A 24,484-nucleotide genomic window follows, 5' to 3' on the forward strand; every position below is an offset into this window, starting at 1 on the left:
ACTTGATTTAAATAATGATTTACATCGCTGATTTGAATTGCCATGATTTTAATCAACCAGCCTTGGCGTCTGTCTCATCAGCACGGAAGCGGGAGATCCTATTACTGGCGCAATCCAGATTTCCTCAGATAACATAACCCCAGCCTTTAGATAGCGACTGAGTACGTCGGAAAGCAGACACTGCTAACAAGTTTTTCCTTACATGATTTGTCTCTGCTCACCATCTAAACTGAACCTAAATGTGGTACCACATACACTCACTTCAGAGGAATTGTTCTCCATTTACATCAGTGACAGAGGAGCAAAATCAGGCCCTGTGAACATTAGATACAATAGATCTGTTCAATCATTAAACACACGATTGCTTATAAAATGCAAAGTCGCATAAATCTGCTAGGAGCTAATTGCCTATTATAGCTCATGGTACTGCTAGAGTCAGCACAGAATGATAAAGTGACTCTTTAGGAGGAGAGAGAGCTAGCAGAACAACTGCTGTTAGCCTGAACTTGCAGGGCCTGACAAGCTTGGTTCTCCAATTTCAACCGAGGTAAGTGCTTCTATTTCCCCTCCAGTTAATTGTCAGGATCCCTCTGTCTAGCTCCCTTCAATTTTAAGATTAGATCATAGGGGCAAAATGGAAGAGAGGGATTTTTATTTTTATTTTTTAATTCACCTAATTTCTTCATACCTCCCATGCCATTACTGCAGCTATTTCAATTGTAAACTTCTGCAATATAGAGTCACAACACTGGATTGAGTAACATAACGATGACAGACTGAAATGCTCAGTATTTCAACTTCAATGCAGGGAACTTAAGGGAAGGAGGTGAGAATTGGCTGGTGCCTGCCAATGTTACTTTTTAAAAAAAACATTTATTTTTTAATTGGCTAGAGTGGCTGGAAAAAGGATGGAACAAAACACCAGATAAACATGGGATGATATGAAATAGCGAGCAGTATAACTGAAGAAAAACGTTTCCCAGTTAAGACTTGCTCTAATGAAGGTTTTCCAGATCATGGCTTTACAAGAGCACTTTTCAGGACACAGATGTCTCTTCCTGTGAATCAGGACTAGAACATCTCCATCTCTTCAGATCCACTTGTGGAAGAGGTGGACTCTACGTGCATGGAAAGGGGGCTCATAAAATCCTTCTTCTCCCCATCCCCATATCTAGCAAGCCTTTGCCACGCAGTCTGGATGACAGGGCAGAGATTAGGCAAGTCATAGGAGACTGCAAATAATTCTTCGTTCTTCCACAAAATTTGTCTGGAAGAAACAACATAACACAGTCCGGGGCTGTACTATTGTCTATGTAGTGCCACAGGCATCTTAAGGGAAGGGTATTGGGAGAAGCCACGGGGGTTAGAGCCAGCATGGATAGTCCTGGCCTTCCTGGGATCTGCCAAGTTTGGGAGCATGGCTCTCATTGTTTTCCAGGGGAGATGCCACAAGGAAATTCTCTTGGAGAGTCCCATCCTAAAATCTCCCTCTGGTGATTTTTAATGCAGGAGGGGATGATTTGGCTGCCTGACTGGAGTTTCTAGGTGCTACTGCAATATGAATAGGGAAGAACAATATACTGTGGGAAGGAATGTGTATTCTGAAGAGACCATGAAACGCCAGGGCCAGCAACTTGAAGTAGGACATTTGGTCAGGAACAGCAATTGACTGGAATTATTATATAATTGCATATTCATCAGGGCTTTGGGGGGGAGGGGCACGCACAAAACTTGCAACATTCCAAAAAGGGATGGGTGGTGTACATCTACCAGCAAGATGGTTTAAGCCATGGAACAAGGAAGGGGAGGAAAGTTAGTTAAGAGAATGGAGCAGGAACTTGAAGCAAGGGTAGTAACAGAGTCATTTTAAATGGGATGATTTTTAGCAGGTAAGGGGAGGGTTGTTCAAAAGTTGGACTGTTGTACTAATCACAAAACAGTATTTCATAAGACAGCTCAGGAATATACATCAGTTTTGACAAGGAGGGTATGTGGAAAGAATAAACTGCACAGGAAGAGCACATGCGCGTGCACATGCAGTCGCGCACACATACACACACACAGTTCTAATGGAGCAAGGTACTGCCTCCCACATCAAGACCCTTATACCTCACATTTTAATATCCCATATGCCTCCCACCCTAATTCCATTATTTCTTTCTCCAAACTGAATTGGCACTTAATGTCGTCTCATTTGACTATATAGAATGGTGATACACCTCTACCTTGATAGAACGCTGTCCTTGGGAGCCAAAAAAATCTTACCTGTGTTACCCGCCCCACCCTGAAGCACTGCTTTACCCCGTTGTATCCAAATTTGTGTTATATCAAGGTAGTGGTGTAATTATTTCCATATTTTCAGACTGGGAACCTGCTGTGAAGAAAATGGACAATTTCTCTCCCCTTTCTGGTGTCATTTCACGAACTCGCATGACAAGAACTGGATCAGCTGCAAGGAATGATTAAGTGAGATCGTCTTCGCATCTTGACGAGGCTAAATAGCTTTCACAAGGCCATTTTGGGAACAGATATGCAAAGCAAATTAATGTGATTTAAAGGGAAAAAAGTGTATATTCTACCCTTTCATGGTTTCCAGGTGTAGGGACCAATTTGCTTCGTAGCAATTTTCATTTCTGGTCTCTTTTTCCAAAACCCTGCATCTGCCAACTATGCTGGCATCTACTGCAGTTAGGAAACAAACTTCTCCTTGAAGCCAATTCTTCCAGTATGAATTGAGTGAAGGCAGAGCTCATAATTGCACATTACTGCAAACATTTCTGATAAAAACTGGAGAGATATTTTTACCCACATCTCCAGCTGAAAATTGCTGGGAAAGATGCCTTTGAAAAGCCTTCATCTCCAAGCATATAATTACCAGGTCCTTGAACAAAACCACATGACCAACAGGAAAAAAAACCATTCTTATCACAATAATAAAAAAAGTTGGGGATGGCTGTTGGTGGGAATGGAGAGGAAGGCTATTATACTAACTCCTATAAGATTTTACATCTCTAGGTAAAGTTATGCAAGTGACTTTCCAAATCACAAGTTAAAAGGAAAGCTGAAAAAGAAGTTACCAGTTTGGAAGTTGAGAACATTCATGTTAGTTAATAATAATAGTGATAAAAACATTAATGTATGAGGAAGAGAAGAATAAAAATGTCTCTCTCACACGAATAGAACAAACCAATTAGAAACAGGCTGTCCATTATCTGTAGTTGGGAAGAGGGACTCAGCCTAGAACTAGAGATTTCCACACACACCAGGTGAGCCGTCTGCTCTTAAGCAACTGAACCACCTTCAGGTGAGGCGAGTTTACAGTAAAGAAAAACTTGGAGCCCCCATCCTGTAAAAGACAGAAGTTAATGCATTACCCAATGCATTTATAAAGTCAGGCATGGATTGCTTGCCGAAAGGGACTTCACATTTTTAACTACTTTCTTGCAGTGCAGTGATCTCTGGTTTCTTCACTAACAGGGTGAACTGGCTCCTTTCAGCCTACAAAATAAATAAAATAAATGTGGCTTTTTGGTTTTGTATCCAGCTGCATATTTTTTTTTTTTAACATGTGGCATCCTGGCTGGAATAGCATCGCCTGCGACATCTTAGTCAAAAGGAAGCCAGAGACGCATACGAAAGATGTACTTTTATTATTTGACAGCAACGTGAAAACAGGTATTTAGAAATTGGACTCTGGCATTTATTGAACTGTTGACCTTGCAAAATGATGATTCCATTAGTAATGCTAAGTGGTGCCAATGGGGTTAACGACAATGCCCCTGCACTGGAACACCATCTTTGCAATGCTGGACTTACATAGGGATGGAACACGGACGAGCCCAGAGACTGTCTCATCAGGGCTGGCTCCAGCGAAGGAAGCAGGTGCTTGGGGCGGCCAACAGAAAGGTGCGGCACGTCTGGATCTTCAGTGGCGGGTCCCTCAGTCCCTAGGAGTGAAGGACCCGCCGCCAAATTGCCGCAGAAGAATGAAGTGGCATGTTTGAGCTGCTGCTGAAGTGCCATCAATTGGCTTTTGTTTTTCCTGCTTCGCCACTTGGGGCGACAAAAAAGCTGGAGCTGGCCCTGTGTCTTATAACAGGGGCTGCTGGGCATGCTGAGTAAAAGGGCAAAAAGAAGAAATTTAGGCCACTGGCCACCCTGTTTGGTAGCTCTGGGAAAACTGGTGGGAAAGTTTTCCTAACGTTCTTCTCCTCCCCCAAACATGCACACTTGTTTTGTTCTTTTGCCAATTTTCACACCCCTGAAATTTCATTCCTTTGCACGTTTTCTACAGTGGAGGAAAAAAACAAACAAACAGTTTAAACAGAAATGGGCTACTTCTGCAAGAAAGCTAGAGACCAATTGCACTTTGTAGACAAGGTCCTTCAGATTTAGCAAAGAATGACTTAATGACACCAGGCAAGGCAGAACGTCTGGTTGCAGGCGCAGCAAATGCTGCAAAGCAAGGTGGTCTGTTTATTTAGCATTACTGAGTTATCAGCTAAGAGACATTTAATCTGTTAAATGAAATTTAGATTTGCATCTCGTCCTTCTCTTCGTCACTTATGCCAAAGTCAACAAGTGGTTAAACTGAGTTAACATCCCTCAAGAATAAAAGCTACGTTTGATAATACCACCCTGAAAAATCCAAACAAAATAAAAGGACTTCTGCTAGAAAATGCAAGGGTGCTCTGTAGTCCCTCATGGATATCTACTACAAAGCAGAGACCAAACGATCTCAGCACACCGCACATCTGATATGCCAGTTCCTTAACTACCAAGGCTCAGCGGCTTCCCAGTTAATAGTGCTAAGCAACTTTGTTTTCCATGGCTGAGTGTTTAAGAACAGAGAGTGCTGCAATGACTATACAAAACTGTAAAGTTACCTATCAACCGTATCATTAGTTACTGTATTAACTGTAACTGCTATGCTAAAGCACAGAAAAATTAGGACTAGGCCTGACTAGGACAGGGGATTTGTAACGGAATGTAGAGCTCATCACTTCTAGGCTATCAATGAAAGTCTAGCCTGGGTTAGAAGAGACTCAAAGTTATTATACCATGTACGGGGTGTTCAGTGGCCTGTATGAAGCCACTTGGTGGTCTCTAAAGTTTTCACACCAAAAGCCACCATCATAATTGACACCATTGTTGGCAGCTTCAGCAGAGAGGCCAAAGACTTATTGGTCATGAAGAATGAAATGCTTGCTCAACCCTAGAAGTCTCTACAGATGGAGTCTGAAGCACATTGGTTGGGGATAGCATGGAGAAAGCTTGCATTACCACTATTCCTGTGGATGGAGGAATGGAGGGATATCAATCCAACACTTTTCACTAGCACTAGAAATAAAGTCCTAATTATGGGGGAGGGAAGGGGGCAGGGAGTCAGGATGCCTGAGTTCTAGCTCTTACATATTTTTTAAAAAATTACACATGCTAGCCAGATGCCTTACATTGCAAACACAAATGCTATGTGCATATCACTTGCCAAATATATAAAACNCTCATTTTCTTGCCAATATTCTCAACCCAACATACCAGCATAGATACCTAACTCTGCTATGATATAGGCATCTAATAAAGTACCCATCAGTCATGCCAACCATAATAAATTTCAGGGCTGGACATGAATTATTTAAGCAGCACATATTTCCTGATCAGGGCCAGCTCCAGGCACCAGTGCAGCAAGCAGGTGCTTGGGGTGGCCAAAGGAAAGAGGCAGAATGTCTGGTCCTTTGGTAGCGGGTTCCTCAGTCCCTCTCAGAGGGAAGGACCTGCTGCTGAATTGTCACCAAAGAATGAAGCAGTGACAGTAGATCACAGCTTTTTTTTGCCTTTTTTCCCCACTGCTTGGGGCGGCAAAAACACTGGAGCCGGCCCTGTTGCTGCTGATGATTTAACGAAAGTCACATCACTGATCTTGTGGAAATTACCACCTAAGCACCTAGAATCAGAGTTTATTGAAGTACTAGACCAACTTTTGACAGTAGTAGACTCTTCGGACTGATTCATTCAAACTTGAGAAATTGATTGGGAGTTTGACAGTCTTTACCTTTATGCTTATTTTTACAAAATGACGATAAATTTTGTACAAAGTATGCCCTGTGAGGTATACTTTGAAAACTCAATTTGCTGATCATTATTGTCCTGGTAAAATGGCATGGCAACACTGTATGTAAAGTTATAAGATTCTATTGTATGACTTTACGGAGACATGCTCCAAGTCTAGAAAAGCAGGCAGAAACCAATTCCTCAGACACACAAGGCAAACTGACTGATGCCTCAACCAGATGTCATCAAAATGAAATGGACTATCACCTGGTTAAGCCACCATTCTTTGGCAGGAAAAAGGGTGGAACTCTTGGCAGTGGAACAGCTGGGGGGTTCCCAAGTAGACAGACTGGCTGTTACCTGAACGCTTTCTGGACAGGATTCTCAAAGAGGAGGAAAAGATATAAAAATGAGGAAGAGAGGTCCCAAATCACTTCTCTTCCCTCATCTCTACTCACGGCATCAACAACATTTGAAAGACAAAAACAGCATCATTGCACTGGGGGACGGTCCCCAGCTGAAAAAAAATCCAGTTAGACTGTTATATGCATGTGGTAAGAAACCCTCTTGCTTTAAATTCACTGTGCTTGTTAAATTAGGTATTAGTTTGCATTTCACCTTTTATTTCTTTGTAACCGATTCTGACTTTTATGTCTCATTACTAAGGCTACGATTATATCATTGAGTTGCAGAAGTCATGGAATCTGACTTCCAGAGACCTCCGTGTCTTCAGCCTGCAGCAGCTGGGAGCTGCAAGGTCCCCCGTAACTCCGAGCAGCTTCCAGCCGCCATGGGGTCCCCAGAGCTCTAAGCAGCTCCCAGCTACCCCAGGCGATGGGGGGAACCCTGCAGATGAGCTCCCCATTTTGTTACAATTTAAGTTAAAGATCACCAACTGGTCATGGGCATCCATGAATTTTTCTTTATTGCCTGTGACCGGTCCATGACTTTTACTAAAAATATCTGTGACAAAATCTTACTTCAAGTCATTACAAGTAACGAGTACAGCTCTTTCTGTAGTTAATAAACTTGTTTTTATTGTTTTATCTAAGCCACTGTGTTTGGATTGAAGTGTTTGGGAAAAGCCATTTGAGAAAACTGGGTTTGTGTATATTATTTTCTATTAATGAAATGATGGACTTTCTGTGAGCTTGTTCAGAAGGAAAGAGCTGGGCAGTGCAAGATGCTCTGGTGTCACTCTGCAATGTAATTCAGGAGTGGCTGGCTAAGAGCACTCTATAACTCAGCTGGGAGTAATTTACACGCTGGAAGCTGGCCAGGTGTGGCTGCTCTCATAGCAAAGTAGTGTAAAAAGCACCTCAGGTTGGAGAACTGAGGAGACAATCTGTTCAACAGTACAGATTCTACCCTGGGTTATGTCACAGAGTTAAAGCAGGAAAACTTGTCTCCTCTTTCAATCTATGAATAAAAAACAGAAGAATGGGGATGAGAACTACTAGTTTTAAAAGTTTGAAGGACAGCTTAAGTAATTTACAAGACTGCAGTCTCCTTTTCAAGAGACTTCAGTGAGTAGGAACTTAAACTCTAGTCACTTTCACGTAGACATATTTGAAAATTCTCTCAGGCTGACTAGAAATCAGTTTAATTCACTGAGTACAGTTAATTCTTCTGTTCCTTTAATAAATAATTTAGCTGAAAAGATATATGTTTTGATAAGAGAAGGTTATATAGCCAAAACACGTAAGGTGGCTTTGCTTAATAAAATAAATTGTATTTGCTGTTTTGTGTGTTTTAAATTAAATTCCAGTTACCGTCCTAATGCAGCTTGACATAATTAATTTTTTGCTTATGGCTTATCTGGCAAATAAGTAATATAGCATTCATCTTTTCTAAACATGTACAATTAATAAGAATTTAAAATTTTAAGCTATACATTTATAGCACACCTTCCTAGGTAGTAAGAAGATGCAACAAGTCTAGTGTAAAGGCTCTACTTAGTTGTAAATCAACATGTTTTAATATTATATCAACCAATGAGAATGTACCTTTCTGTAGAAAAGAAAGGAAGTACCAATTGGAAATTTGAGTAAAAGATTAAAATCATGGCTTTCCACTTGATTTAAATAATGATTTACATCGCTGATTTGAATTGCCATGATTTTAATCAACCAGCCTTGGCGTCTGTCTCATCAGCACGGAAGCGGGAGATCCTATTACTGGCGCAATCCAGATTTCCTCAGATAACATAACCCCAGCCTTTAGATAGCGACTGAGTACGTCGGAAAGCAGACACTGCTAACAAGTTTTTCCTTACATGATTTGTCTCTGCTCACCATCTAAACTGAACCTAAATGTGGTACCACATACACTCACTTCAGAGGAATTGTTCTCCATTTACATCAGTGACAGAGGAGCAAAATCAGGCCCTGTGAACATTAGATACAATAGATCTGTTCAATCATTAAACACACGATTGCTTATAAAATGCAAAGTCGCATAAATCTGCTAGGAGCTAATTGCCTATTATAGCTCATGGTACTGCTAGAGTCAGCACAGAATGATAAAGTGACTCTTTAGGAGGAGAGAGAGCTAGCAGAACAACTGCTGTTAGCCTGAACTTGCAGGGCCTGACAAGCTTGGTTCTCCAATTTCAACCGAGGTAAGTGCTTCTATTTCCCCTCCAGTTAATTGTCAGGATCCCTCTGTCTAGCTCCCTTCAATTTTAAGATTAGATCATAGGGGCAAAATGGAAGAGAGGGATTTTTATTTTTATTTTTTAATTCACCTAATTTCTTCATACCTCCCATGCCATTACTGCAGCTATTTCAATTGTAAACTTCTGCAATATAGAGTCACAACACTGGATTGAGTAACATAACGATGACAGACTGAAATGCTCAGTATTTCAACTTCAATGCAGGGAACTTAAGGGAAGGAGGTGAGAATTGGCTGGTGCCTGCCAATGTTACTTTTTAAAAAAAACATTTATTTTTTAATTGGCTAGAGTGGCTGGAAAAAGGATGGAACAAAACACCAGATAAACATGGGATGATATGAAATAGCGAGCAGTATAACTGAAGAAAAACGTTTCCCAGTTAAGACTTGCTCTAATGAAGGTTTTCCAGATCATGGCTTTACAAGAGCACTTTTCAGGACACAGATGTCTCTTCCTGTGAATCAGGACTAGAACATCTCCATCTCTTCAGATCCACTTGTGGAAGAGGTGGACTCTACGTGCATGGAAAGGGGGCTCATAAAATCCTTCTTCTCCCCATCCCCATATCTAGCAAGCCTTTGCCACGCAGTCTGGATGACAGGGCAGAGATTAGGCAAGTCATAGGAGACTGCAAATAATTCTTCGTTCTTCCACAAAATTTGTCTGGAAGAAACAACATAACACAGTCCGGGGCTGTACTATTGTCTATGTAGTGCCACAGGCATCTTAAGGGAAGGGTATTGGGAGAAGCCACGGGGGTTAGAGCCAGCATGGATAGTCCTGGCCTTCCTGGGATCTGCCAAGTTTGGGAGCATGGCTCTCATTGTTTTCCAGGGGAGATGCCACAAGGAAATTCTCTTGGAGAGTCCCATCCTAAAATCTCCCTCTGGTGATTTTTAATGCAGGAGGGGATGATTTGGCTGCCTGACTGGAGTTTCTAGGTGCTACTGCAATATGAATAGGGAAGAACAATATACTGTGGGAAGGAATGTGTATTCTGAAGAGACCATGAAACGCCAGGGCCAGCAACTTGAAGTAGGACATTTGGTCAGGAACAGCAATTGACTGGAATTATTATATAATTGCATATTCATCAGGGCTTTGGGGGGGAGGGGCACGCACAAAACTTGCAACATTCCAAAAAGGGATGGGTGGTGTACATCTACCAGCAAGATGGTTTAAGCCATGGAACAAGGAAGGGGAGGAAAGTTAGTTAAGAGAATGGAGCAGGAACTTGAAGCAAGGGTAGTAACAGAGTCATTTTAAATGGGATGATTTTTAGCAGGTAAGGGGAGGGTTGTTCAAAAGTTGGACTGTTGTACTAATCACAAAACAGTATTTCATAAGACAGCTCAGGAATATACATCAGTTTTGACAAGGAGGGTATGTGGAAAGAATAAACTGCACAGGAAGAGCACATGCGCGTGCACATGCAGTCGCGCACACATACACACACACAGTTCTAATGGAGCAAGGTACTGCCTCCCACATCAAGACCCTTATACCTCACATTTTAATATCCCATATGCCTCCCACCCTAATTCCATTATTTCTTTCTCCAAACTGAATTGGCACTTAATGTCGTCTCATTTGACTATATAGAATGGTGATACACCTCTACCTTGATAGAACGCTGTCCTTGGGAGCCAAAAAAATCTTACCTGTGTTACCCGCCCCACCCTGAAGCACTGCTTTACCCCGTTGTATCCAAATTTGTGTTATATCAAGGTAGTGGTGTAATTATTTCCATATTTTCAGACTGGGAACCTGCTGTGAAGAAAATGGACAATTTCTCTCCCCTTTCTGGTGTCATTTCACGAACTCGCATGACAAGAACTGGATCAGCTGCAAGGAATGATTAAGTGAGATCGTCTTCGCATCTTGACGAGGCTAAATAGCTTTCACAAGGCCATTTTGGGAACAGATATGCAAAGCAAATTAATGTGATTTAAAGGGAAAAAAGTGTATATTCTACCCTTTCATGGTTTCCAGGTGTAGGGACCAATTTGCTTCGTAGCAATTTTCATTTCTGGTCTCTTTTTCCAAAACCCTGCATCTGCCAACTATGCTGGCATCTACTGCAGTTAGGAAACAAACTTCTCCTTGAAGCCAATTCTTCCAGTATGAATTGAGTGAAGGCAGAGCTCATAATTGCACATTACTGCAAACATTTCTGATAAAAACTGGAGAGATATTTTTACCCACATCTCCAGCTGAAAATTGCTGGGAAAGATGCCTTTGAAAAGCCTTCATCTCCAAGCATATAATTACCAGGTCCTTGAACAAAACCACATGACCAACAGGAAAAAAAACCATTCTTATCACAATAATAAAAAAAGTTGGGGATGGCTGTTGGTGGGAATGGAGAGGAAGGCTATTATACTAACTCCTATAAGATTTTACATCTCTAGGTAAAGTTATGCAAGTGACTTTCCAAATCACAAGTTAAAAGGAAAGCTGAAAAAGAAGTTACCAGTTTGGAAGTTGAGAACATTCATGTTAGTTAATAATAATAGTGATAAAAACATTAATGTATGAGGAAGAGAAGAATAAAAATGTCTCTCTCACACGAATAGAACAAACCAATTAGAAACAGGCTGTCCATTATCTGTAGTTGGGAAGAGGGACTCAGCCTAGAACTAGAGATTTCCACACACACCAGGTGAGCCGTCTGCTCTTAAGCAACTGAACCACCTTCAGGTGAGGCGAGTTTACAGTAAAGAAAAACTTGGAGCCCCCATCCTGTAAAAGACAGAAGTTAATGCATTACCCAATGCATTTATAAAGTCAGGCATGGATTGCTTGCCGAAAGGGACTTCACATTTTTAACTACTTTCTTGCAGTGCAGTGATCTCTGGTTTCTTCACTAACAGGGTGAACTGGCTCCTTTCAGCCTACAAAATAAATAAAATAAATGTGGCTTTTTGGTTTTGTATCCAGCTGCATATTTTTTTTTTTTAACATGTGGCATCCTGGCTGGAATAGCATCGCCTGCGACATCTTAGTCAAAAGGAAGCCAGAGACGCATACGAAAGATGTACTTTTATTATTTGACAGCAACGTGAAAACAGGTATTTAGAAATTGGACTCTGGCATTTATTGAACTGTTGACCTTGCAAAATGATGATTCCATTAGTAATGCTAAGTGGTGCCAATGGGGTTAACGACAATGCCCCTGCACTGGAACACCATCTTTGCAATGCTGGACTTACATAGGGATGGAACACGGACGAGCCCAGAGACTGTCTCATCAGGGCTGGCTCCAGCGAAGGAAGCAGGTGCTTGGGGCGGCCAACAGAAAGGTGCGGCACGTCTGGATCTTCAGTGGCGGGTCCCTCAGTCCCTAGGAGTGAAGGACCCGCCGCCAAATTGCCGCAGAAGAATGAAGTGGCATGTTTGAGCTGCTGCTGAAGTGCCATCAATTGGCTTTTGTTTTTCCTGCTTCGCCACTTGGGGCGACAAAAAAGCTGGAGCTGGCCCTGTGTCTTATAACAGGGGCTGCTGGGCATGCTGAGTAAAAGGGCAAAAAGAAGAAATTTAGGCCACTGGCCACCCTGTTTGGTAGCTCTGGGAAAACTGGTGGGAAAGTTTTCCTAACGTTCTTCTCCTCCCCCAAACATGCACACTTGTTTTGTTCTTTTGCCAATTTTCACACCCCTGAAATTTCATTCCTTTGCACGTTTTCTACAGTGGAGGAAAAAAACAAACAAACAGTTTAAACAGAAATGGGCTACTTCTGCAAGAAAGCTAGAGACCAATTGCACTTTGTAGACAAGGTCCTTCAGATTTAGCAAAGAATGACTTAATGACACCAGGCAAGGCAGAACGTCTGGTTGCAGGCGCAGCAAATGCTGCAAAGCAAGGTGGTCTGTTTATTTAGCATTACTGAGTTATCAGCTAAGAGACATTTAATCTGTTAAATGAAATTTAGATTTGCATCTCGTCCTTCTCTTCGTCACTTATGCCAAAGTCAACAAGTGGTTAAACTGAGTTAACATCCCTCAAGAATAAAAGCTACGTTTGATAATACCACCCTGAAAAATCCAAACAAAATAAAAGGACTTCTGCTAGAAAATGCAAGGGTGCTCTGTAGTCCCTCATGGATATCTACTACAAAGCAGAGACCAAACGATCTCAGCACACCGCACATCTGATATGCCAGTTCCTTAACTACCAAGGCTCAGCGGCTTCCCAGTTAATAGTGCTAAGCAACTTTGTTTTCCATGGCTGAGTGTTTAAGAACAGAGAGTGCTGCAATGACTATACAAAACTGTAAAGTTACCTATCAACCGTATCATTAGTTACTGTATTAACTGTAACTGCTATGCTAAAGCACAGAAAAATTAGGACTAGGCCTGACTAGGACAGGGGATTTGTAACGGAATGTAGAGCTCATCACTTCTAGGCTATCAATGAAAGTCTAGCCTGGGTTAGAAGAGACTCAAAGTTATTATACCATGTACGGGGTGTTCAGTGGCCTGTATGAAGCCACTTGGTGGTCTCTAAAGTTTTCACACCAAAAGCCACCATCATAATTGACACCATTGTTGGCAGCTTCAGCAGAGAGGCCAAAGACTTATTGGTCATGAAGAATGAAATGCTTGCTCAACCCTAGAAGTCTCTACAGATGGAGTCTGAAGCACATTGGTTGGGGATAGCATGGAGAAAGCTTGCATTACCACTATTCCTGTGGATGGAGGAATGGAGGGATATCAATCCAACACTTTTCACTAGCACTAGAAATAAAGTCCTAATTATGGGGGGGGGGGGGGAAGAAGGAAAGGAGAGAGAGAGCGCGCCTCTCTTATCTTACATATTTTTTAAAAAATTACACATGCTAGCCAGATGCCTTACATTGCAAACACAAATGCTATGTGCATATCACTTGCCAAATATATAAAACACTGGAAATTCTCCATCAGGGCTTCCACTGTGACTGGGAGAGAAGCTCATTCAAATAAATGAGAATTGACTCAAACTTCCCTCTAAATCTTAAACAACTCCCCTACCTTGCAAGTCAGATTATCTTTAAAAATGGTTCTGGGCTGCTCTGCATTTCCTGATGCTGGTTGGGACTGTAAGAAAATATGACAATGGCCTACTCAGACTTTGTACCAGGGACCACCAAAAAATCAGGAGTGGTTGTCCCAACAAGTCTGGAGACATCTGAACTTTTGGGCGCTTCTCCAAAATAAGCCATTGGACTTTAATATTTTCCCATCACTTTTAAATGCCAAGTAAAGTGACTCATACACAAACTCATTTGAACAAAATGGAAACAGTGATTTTAATGCGTTCATCTCATTCACCAGCCACCAAGAGGATTTCAAGAGAGAGACAGATTAAATATTTCTAATAGAGAAAAAAATAAGAATCCCACTTTGTTTTGCGTGTTCAAGGAAGAACTACTAAAAAAAACCCCTGCAATTAAAATATTGACCAGACATTAAAGATCCACGGAATGCTACTCTGTGTGTATCAGTCTAAAAGAGGGATCTGAAGAGAATGGAGGAGGACAGGGCTGGGAGACAAAAAACTGTCAGCTGTCTTTCCCTTCTCCTTTGTGATACAGTGAGTCTAGTTCCGGTAAACAAGATCATAGCTCCGCTATATATTCACAGAACGGTGAATTCTTGGGCAATAGAAGTGTAAGTTTGGCCCTAGTCGCTCAGTGAAATGCCCCACCTGCAATCTGAAATGGTCATCTCTAGCACACACAGAAATTCTGATTTTAAGATACTGTAACACACTCATTCAACGTGGTGCTCTGTCTCCTTCTGGTGACTGGATCTGATATTGAGGTTGATAAGCCTCCTGCAGCTTTGTCCAAGAGTTTTGGGCTGTTTCTCAAACCGTGAGTCTCCATTGTCTGCGATCCAGAGGTCTGATGTTTAATCCCCACTACCAATGACCCACTTAGGAGTGTCACCTTACACCATCAAAGGGTACCAACTCTCAGGTAGGGGTCTACTTAAAAATGAATAAAAAAATAATCACAAAAACACCACATTTTTCACAGGCTGGTGGCAGCATAAATAACAAATTTCACAGATGTGTTCACACAAGTATTGCACTGTATTACTGTTACGCTTGTAAGTCACCTTGGATAAGGATTCTCAAAGGGGCTTTTAAATTTTTTTTTGCTGGGATCCCCTTTGAAAATATTTCAGGCTGACAACACCCTCCATACCCTGCTACCCTTACCTCTGCGTGGCTTCTGGTGTCTCGGCACTGCCTTCAGAGTGGGTGCCCTGCCAGCAGCCACCGCTCTCTGGCTGACCAGCTCTGAAGGCCGTGCAGAAGAAAGTGTGGCAATACCACCACCATCCTACAACAGGCTTGCAACACTCAGTTTGGGTTGGGACCTCCAGTTTGAGAAATGCTGTGTTCTTTTGCTAAAGTACACAAGAGACCAGATTTCATAGTCCACGATGTATTTTTCATGACCGTGAATTTGGTAGGACGCTAGTCATCGGTGGCACAATCAGAGGAACTGGAGTGAGACTCACCAACAATTCATTTAAACTACAGGACATCCGCGCACTGGTAACCACTTTGCATCACTAGATAGCAACCAGCAGAGGTGAAAAGTCCTATATCCCATACTAATTCTCAGAGCCAATCAGGGTCCTACCAAGAAGTTTCCAGAAGTCTCTTCATGTAGTGCCTGCATCCATGGCCTGTTAGAGCAGCTTCTCTCTGCCTAGAGAGAGATACTTCAATGGTTCAATCAGCTTGAAAAATGGACATCTTAACTTGCAGATTTTCACTTACTGCCTCTCAGTATCTAACCTCCATTAATGTTATTAGCCATCACTTAAGCAGGGTAAACTGGCTTATGCCAGCTTCATTTTATCCTTTTATGGAGATCTAACAAGTGTACGTTATAGATTTTGGAGTGGAGAAAGGAAGAACGTAGCATAGTTTTTTCAGATCAATTGACCTGGGTTCATTCATTCAAGAGGTAGGGAAGAAGGCATCCCCCCACTAGATTGCTTCAAGCAATGCAGATTTATTTGGAATCCAAAATAACCCCTTTCTCCAGGCTCTGATGTTCTTGCTTTCACAAGGGGGAGGGGGGAAAAACACTTCATGCAGCATTATAAATGAAAAACTATAACAAGTAGGGCTGTAGCATGCAACCACAAAGGTGCTCCAACATTTTAACCCCAGTACATTTTCAGGACCACCCCATTCTGAAGGGCCTGGTGCCAGGCTTCTGTAACCAGAGCCTCATCCTCTTAAAGACTTCATCTCTGCACAGGAATATGGGGGATAAAGGAGGCCTGTTTGATCTATATTAGTAGTTTACAGCCCTGCATGTCCAAACAGGGGTTTATCATCATCTTAGACTAGCAATTTTCTAGTGTGAGACAAAATCATTCTGGTAGGCAGGGTAACAGTAGGTTAGACCTGTGACACAGAATGGTGTCAGGGATCCCGCTCTACGCAGCAGGGTCCATTACTAACAAACACTAACACACACCTCAGCTTTTATACACCTTGATCTTTAAAGTAAAAAAAAAAAAAAAAAAAAGAGAACAAGAGAGTACAGAGTTACATGAAGCCTCCATGAAACATAATTGCCATACAAATGTTCACAGAAGAGCAAATACAATATTTTGAGTGTCTAAAGAGCACACCATACAGCTTTTAGTCAGATAAGGGGAGAGGCAGGGCGGTATATAGGATGCTCTCCAACTGTTACAGAGAGAAATTCTTTTTGGAGGAGCGGAGGCACATTTTACAAATCAAAGCAATTAAGACAGAGTAAAAACCAAGCTCTTTTGAAACACTCCAGTAAAGGTGGCCATATATTGGTTATTGGGTTTGATAGTTGTAAAAAGAAATCAAGTGACATGAAAGTAAACTGGAGGGGGAGGGGGGGAAAATACAGGCTCACTCACCGAAGTCGGACTGCAAATCCTTTTTCAGTCCACAAAGCATGTTTGCTATTATCTATCAAAGCATTCAGCTAATTGCAATACCAGCTCCTTTCTGTCTCTTCCTGGCTGTACTGGAATCACTTCACAGCAAGCTCACTTTCAGTCTGTCTCCCACAGCAGAGCAGGGTTACAATGCGCGCTATGCTGCTCTACTTAAAGGGAACAAAGTCCTATTGACTCCACTTTAGGAAGACTCCCAGCAAATGTTGCCCTGCCTTTAACAAAATTCTAAACAGGGCTAGTTAAAATGAGAATCTCAAGATCCAGTCTGGTTTGACAAGAACAAAACCAAATCAGAGGCTAAAGGATCTTTAGCTGTTCTTAAAAATCCAGCAATAGATCTGTCAGACTGGCCACTCGGCATTTGTGGTGCACAAGTTATAAATGCAATGATTAAAATGAACAGCTGGTCGAAGGAGCAGTGACAGCTGAGCACTGGCTTGCTGGCAGATACAGCAAACATGAAGCACACACTTCATTCCCAGCAATATTCCAACTTGTACCATGTTGGTTGAGAGCAGCCATCATTCCACATGGGCAGTGTCCTTGCCCTTTGCACAAAACCTTTTGTCCCGCAGCATGGAATTCACAAAAAATCCTGGAGATGGTGAAGCTCCTGCCCTGGAGGAGATTCCCTTCTGTGCCTCCAGGACCTTTCTGTGCACGATCCCAGTGGCAGAAGTTGGACGGCAGCTAAACCTTATGGAAATCTCCAAGTTGCAGTAGCATTTCCGAGCATGGGAATAGGCTGACACTGCAGTACTGTTTGACAGGCTTTCCTTTCCCCCACCCCCTTTGGCAAATGCCTAGAGAGCTTCCAGCACCTTTCAAGGCAATGTCAAGCTGCTGTCAAAGCATTCGACTCCCTCCCCAAAACTGAGTGCAAGAGAGAATGAAGCTGCAATTCTAGGTCCTGCCTACTGCATTTTCTGAAAACTCAGTTTAACCCCTTCTTGGAAGGACAGACTGGCAACCTCTGCATGTTTCCTTTGCTCAGTTTAACTCTCTCTGGAGAGGAGAAAGGATTAAGATTTTTTTGGGGTGGGGGAGGGGGGCTTTGGTCACAAGTGCACCAAGGGACAGATCTGAAAGATCTGTGTTTTGCCCAAACCCCATATAGGGTGACCAGATAGCAAGTATGAAAAATTGGGATGGGGATAGGGGTGGTAATAGGAGCCTATATAAGAAAAAGACCCAAAAATCAGGACTGTCTCTATTTAAAAAAGAAGCAAACACACACACACCTCCTACATGGAACATCTGGTCACCCTATCCCCATATACATTCTGGAAATGGAGAAAGGGCAAAAGGAACACAAGCTTTCAAATACTTATAGGAAGAATAGTAATGTCTGCAATCTGAGTAGGCAGGATACAAGATAATATAGTGATCAAGTCTCATGCTTAGGGTATAAACTGATCAACAGCAGGGAATTTTATCCTCTACTATAGGATGCTTGGCATGTTACACTGAAGCATCAGACAAGAGTCACCGGACAAACTGCTTCCTTCTGTTATTGGACCAGGAGCCACACACACTGTCCTGTGAGAATGACTCGGTTCAGCATTAGAAGAAAGTGAGGCAGGAACACAAAGACTGTGCTGTGAAGTCAGAACTTCCCACGTAGACTGGACCTCAGGTGTGGGACATGGAATGGGAGAAGAGCTCTTGCTGGGATAGCTATCTTGCCAGACACTGCTTAAGAGTGCTTTTGGCGGCATAGCTCATGATCAGGGCCCTACCAAAATCATGGTCCATTTTGGTCAATTTCACAGTCATGGGATTTTTAAAATTGTAAATTTCATGATTTCAGCTATTTAAATCTGAAATTTTATGGTGTTGTAATTGTAGGGGTCCTGACCCAAAAAGGAGTTGGGGGGGTGTCACAAGGTTATTGTAAGGGGGGTTGCAGTACTGCTACCCTTACTTTGGCACTGCTGCTGGCAGCAGTGGTTGCTGGTCAGGAGCCCAGCTCTGCAGGCAGTGCCCTGCCAGCCGCAGCGCAGAAGTAAAGGCGGCATGGTATGGTTTTGCCACCCTTACTTCTCTGCTGCTGGTGGTGGGGTGCTGCCTTCAGAGCTGGGTGACCGGCTAACAGCCGCTGCTCTCCAGCTGTGCAGCTCTGAAGGCAGCACAGAAGTAAGGGAGGCAATACAGCGACCCCCTAAAATAAACTTGTAACCCTCTGGCAACTTCCTTTTGGGTCAGGACCCCCTATCTGAGAAACTCTGGTCTGTGAAATCTGTATAGTATAGGGTAAAAGCACACAAAAGACCAGACTTCATGGGGTGAGACCAGAGTTCATGGTCCGCGATGCTTTTTTCATGGCCATGAATTTGATCGGGCCCTACTCATGACTTATACAAGTTCTCCAAACAAAATAACTCATACATGTATTTGCAAGTGCTTTCTTGTGGTGGTGGTGGTTTTGTTGTTGTTTTCTTGCTGGTATAACTGCATCTACAGTAGAACTCTTGCTAGTATAACAATGTCATAACCAACATTGTACTGGCAAAAAAAAAAGAAAAAAAAAAGTTTCTAGTGTAGACCTGGCCTAAATATTCAAGATCCCTGTGGGCTTAGCAGTGGAGTGTGAACAAGTGGGCTTCACGGAGGGAAGCCTAAACTTTCTGCTGGGCTTGAAGTGCAGCAAGATCTTTATCTTGGCACGAAGGCAGCTGCTTTGTGCTCAGATGCCTTACATAAAAGAGAGATATAATTAGTAAAACAAACACATGATATTTTGGTCCACAATTTGTGTGGGTTGTTTTTTTTTTTAAGTTCTGTTTCACAATAGACGTAGTTAGTAATTGAGCTGAAGTTTGTAATTAGCAATCTTTTCATACTGCTATTAATGTTTTTGCAGTGGAGAAACTGTGTCTTAAAAAGTTATATTGTGCTATACTTGAAGATTTCTTTTTAAGAAACAAATATAATCAGAAACTGATAATTTGAGGAAGATGCACTGTGTTGACTGCAATGAAATGGACATTAAATCTAGAATAGATTGCTTTTAAAAGTATAAATACCCTGATATGTTTACTGCCGCCATCAAAATGATCAGCTATTGAAAAAGGACAACCATAGAGGACGTGGGAGGAGGGTAGAAGACAGAATGAAGATATTTACTTTATGGATACTGGCCAATGCATATAAACACTATGCCTACTTGAAATTGATGACGGCAATATTTTATAGTGGAAGTGAACAGCTTGAATCTCTTCCAAATAATAATTTTTTAAAGTAGTACACCACATATGTGAAGACCAATTACGCAGCCAAAAATATACATATAGATCTTCATGTTGTCATGTATGGTTACCAGAAACGTTAGTATGAGGCATCAATCTAAACTGTGGCTGGAACCAAAGCAATAGTAAGTAGAGCTTTGATTTGTGATAATCTACACATCCTCTACCTCTTGACAACAACTTTGATTGAAGTGTCCTGAATTAAATAGCTATCCAACCATACTCCTATATGGATGTATGTATAGAAGTGCCTAACTTACAAAAAAGGTTCTTACTGAAACTGGATGCCAATTGGGATCTTTTAGCTAGAGAGAAATAAAAGTGAATTGAATAGTAAATAAAATACCAAAAAACCTTTCACAGGGAATTCTGCATTCTTGGCACTCCCAAAACTTCCACTAACTTTTGTGAAAATGTTGGATGTGCAAAGAATGCAAGATCAGCTTAGCATTTGAAATAAGATGTGAGGCCTGAAGACAGCACAACTTCAAGACAGCTTAAATCACAAAACCAGATTCCATGGTTCATAGTAAAACACATTTCCCAGTCCAGCTTCTTGAGAATTACACATTACTACACCTGGATGAAAGCCAGCTGAAAGGCCATTAAGTTTATGTAAAAGGGTGATTTTTTCCTCAGGGAGAAGTGGTCCCTAGAGAAATCACTCACCAGCCATCTGTTTAAAATTTAATTTGTACTAACTGTTGGCCAACAGCAACTAGGAATATCTAGATTTGCATATATTCACAAAGAAACATAAAAACTACGTTTACCTGCCATTTCTAGTCTTCCCACCTTTGAAATTTTGTAAACAATCACTGAGCACCTACATCTAGTCCAATGTAAAGCTCACTAAAAGTAAGTTCCATTGGATCTAGGTTGGCTTGGCACATTGTAAATACAGAATATACTTTACACAAACAGAGCTGGGGGTAGAAGCGAGCTGAGAAGCAGCTCATTCAAAACATTGCTACGGTTCTCTACTGCGAAGCACCAAAAAGTTTGCTGCCCCATGCTGATCCAGCACGTATTTAACAATGTGTCTCCCCCTCCCCCCGATCCTATAGCAATGATCCAAACCCTGTGTGACATTACAGCAAAATATTTGCAATGGCCTATCAAGGAAAAAATACACACTGTGTTTGGAAAAATGTAAAAGCATCCAAAGTCACTCTACAGTAGCCTATCCCTGGAGATTCTCTAAAGACAGCTATATTGCTGCTGTCCAACAAACAGCAAGCACAAAAAATGGCAAGTAGAAAAACACATTGCATAGGAGACACAGAATCTGACCATACGTGAACCCATATTAGCAGCAAATGAAATGCTTGGGTTATGGCTGGTTCATAAGGAAAGGATCCAGAAACTTTCAGCTAAAAAGATGAGGTTCAAGGGAGTTTGGGTGACTTCCCACACCCCCAATCCTTGTTTTTCCCATTCATATAATCTGGCTCTATGGTTTCACCTGGGACAGGAGATCCAAAATTGCCACTTTTTGTCTCGGTCATGCTAGAAGTGTAAGAAATACTGGACATCTCAGAAGAAAGCCAGTTATTTGTGAGAGACTTTCCAACCCCGTTTTGCATAATAAAGAGGTTCAGACAGTTTAGATAACTAATCCCAACCTCACCCATTTTCAAAGGTTTGCCCACCTCTCCCTATATCTTATCAACAGGAGTTCTTAGCTGGTCACCTAACCAGCCACCACCTACTGTAATTACTCCATTCTATTGCTACAGAAATCACACTTAGCTAGCTCTGCTTCTTTAAAACAGCTAGACACCTATGGGTCAGATTCAGACCTGTTAGTGGGGAAAGCAGATGCAGAGTTTTAGCTACATAGAGCCAAATTGCAACACACAGCCACTAATTTTCTTCACATGAGCAAAAAGCCTTGATCTTTAAAGATGCCTTGTATCCAAGAAACCTAGACACAGAGCCAGAGGACAAACATTTCCGTATTGCTCTATCCATTAAGAGCAAATTCCACCAGCTAGTCTTAAAAGCAAATTTATCATCAATAAATGGATACTACACAATAAATTGACCCATCTAATAGGCAGCTAAAGCCCTTGCTTCACAAAGACATACAGGCTGTTAGAGCACCAAAAGGGAGAGTATTTTAAGGGGCTGCTTGCTGAACCCCCGATCTATTTTCCTCATCATTAAAGGGAAATAAAAATGATAACTATACATTTTTCTCCTTAAACAACAACATTCACATCTATCGTTGCCCAATAGCAACGACCATGTCTGTGGGTGGGAGCAAAAAGGGAATTGAATAGGGGATGCGTCCCAGGAGTGTGATTAATGGTGAAAAAGGAGTGCTGCAGTGACTCCTACATCTGACACTGGCTCATGGAAGTTTGAGGATTACGCATTTCACATGTCTGCCAGCCATCCCTACCGAGGCTGGGATGCACATTAAAATAATAGACTCTTATTCAATACCAACCCCTCCTTACATTATGGTAAGTGGAAGATCAGATTTTAATAAAAACAACCCCCCCTACACACACACACACACACACACACAAGCCAGAGGCCATTTGGAGTTACAATGTTCCTGGTGAATTAAACACACGCTGCACTAATAAAATGGGGTAGAGGTATCTTTCCTCTTTCACATGCATAACTTTACCAGGGGAAATTGTGTGCAAGATGCATTTAAACAAAAATAGGATAGAACTCATCCCAGGACAAACTCCACTGGCCTCCTGGGGTTTACACCAGGTATGGAAGTACCAGCCCAGCTTCCTGCATTCAAGCCATAACACTCAATTTGTGATAGCTTATTTTTCAGACACCTTGCCTCTTTTAGTGCCCCCTGTGAGCCCCTTAAGAACAGCATGCAGGCTTTCATACGTACAAAACACCCACTGCCTGGAGCTGGTTTAACAACACACACAGTTCTTAATCTTCAGTATCCCAAAATAAAGCCCACTACCACACAAAGGTCCATACTTTGCTCTGGTGTCTTCTCTCACCACCAAAGCTCCTCCTCTTCTGTCCCAGTCTGGTCTCACCACCTGTCCTCCCAGCAATTCCTTTCTGGAGCTGAGCCTTCCAGCACTAGCCTGTGGGCCCCCAAATGTCTATACCACCAAATTCCATCCAGGTGACCCACAAGAGCCTCCTGCTCCTGGGCTGCTCTGTGTCACAACTCCCTTGGTCTCAGGATCTTCCCTGCAGGAGCTCCTCACACTCCCGATAGTCTCTCTACACTTTCCTCAGCATCACCCCACTTCATTGCAGCTACTTGCTGCTTTTCATAGGGCAATCGCCCTGATCTCTCCCAGGTGCAACTTGTGTAATCAAGGCTGGCTAGCCCCAGTCCTCCAGCAGTGAGCTGCCCTGTTACAGAGAGACAAGGTGGGTAACAGGGTCAAGCTTCTGAGTGTCTCTCACAACAGAACTTGGTCCAATAAAAGATATTTCCTCACCCATCTTGTCTCTCATATCCTAGGACCAACAAGGCTACAACACCACTTCATATCCTGTTAGAAACATTCAACTTGAAATGGACTAATTTTAAAAAAACACCACCAAGAATATTCTCACAGATTAACATAAAACTACCTAATTTATTGTCTAACATTTTAATAGTTTTTTCCTCCCTGTCCCCTGCTGAAGTTTAGAAACATTTTTTGGGTAGACTGAAGAGCACTACCACCAAATATGTTCAGGCCCACCTCTTGCCTTCCTCTCTATGCACTCACCTGCCTGCTGCCTCTGCAAATTCAGCTTTGGTGCTGCCATTCCTGGAAAATGTTCTCTTGCAGGGCATTGAGGAAAAAAAAGGGAGCACGAGTACACTCTCCAGAGCAGGGTGAGATTGAAGTCAGCAGGCAAGTGAATGAGATAGGAAGAGCAACTGCCCATCAGCAAAACAACAGAGCAGGACTACGTGAAACACTATCAAATGGGCATAGTAACCAAACCAGAAAAGCTCTCCCCCCCCACAGTTGCTGTCCATTATAGTGATCTTGTGGTTACTTTTAACAATAAAAGTCAACTTTTTCAGGTAGAAAATGTGCTTTTAATTAGAAGTGACAATTTATAAAACACAGTCATGGCAGAGGCGGAGTAGCGTTTTGTACATGCATGCCCCACTGTTAAAGAGGAACTTTTACAAAAGCCCCTGGGGTCTGAACATTCCACTGTGATGTGTCAGATTGTTTTGTAGCACCAGGCAAAATTAACAACTTCGAATGTGGGCCAAAGATCATAAATTATAGGATACAGCTCTTGTGCTGGCATTGCAGCTACAAAGAAACCAGCCTTACGAAACAAACCCCTCCAACAAGCAACTGTCTTAAACCACTTCACGGTGTCTCCCAAGTTTCTGTGTTTAACTTTATTTCACCTTTAGTTAGAGGAACAACTAAATTAGATGTTTAAGGTCAATTTACAGTTTTAAATAATCAACTGCCCAAGAGTTAATTCCCCAGCTTCCCCTAGCTTAAAGATCTCTGTAGTGGGAAGACATGTTTTTCTCATTCTAATACATGTGGCTTGTGTGTGAAGTGTTTCTCCTTCTACATGGTCAATCTGAAGTG

General features: G+C 42.1%; 1 protein-coding gene across 4 annotated transcripts in view; it reads right to left on the bottom strand.

Annotated features, from left to right (window-relative positions):
• Nucleotides 1–24,484, bottom strand: part of GRIP2 (glutamate receptor interacting protein 2) — a 496,203-nt gene that overhangs the window by 115,320 nt on the left and 356,399 nt on the right. The window contains exon 1 of one of the 4 annotated variants that reach the window (XM_032784291.1): nt 16,636–17,523. The exons of the other annotated variants lie outside the window; for them this stretch is intronic. Coding sequence (XP_032640182.1) covers nt 16,636–16,675 — 40 coding nt within the window. The 5' untranslated portion in view covers nt 16,676–17,523. Of the gene's footprint in view, nt 1–16,635; nt 17,524–24,484 lie in introns of those variants that run through there. 4 annotated transcript variants of the gene reach the window in all.

This window comes from Chelonoidis abingdonii, chromosome 17 (assembly GCF_003597395.2).
Source record: "Chelonoidis abingdonii isolate Lonesome George chromosome 17, CheloAbing_2.0, whole genome shotgun sequence".
Classification (NCBI taxonomy): Eukaryota; Metazoa; Chordata; order Testudines; family Testudinidae; genus Chelonoidis; species Chelonoidis abingdonii.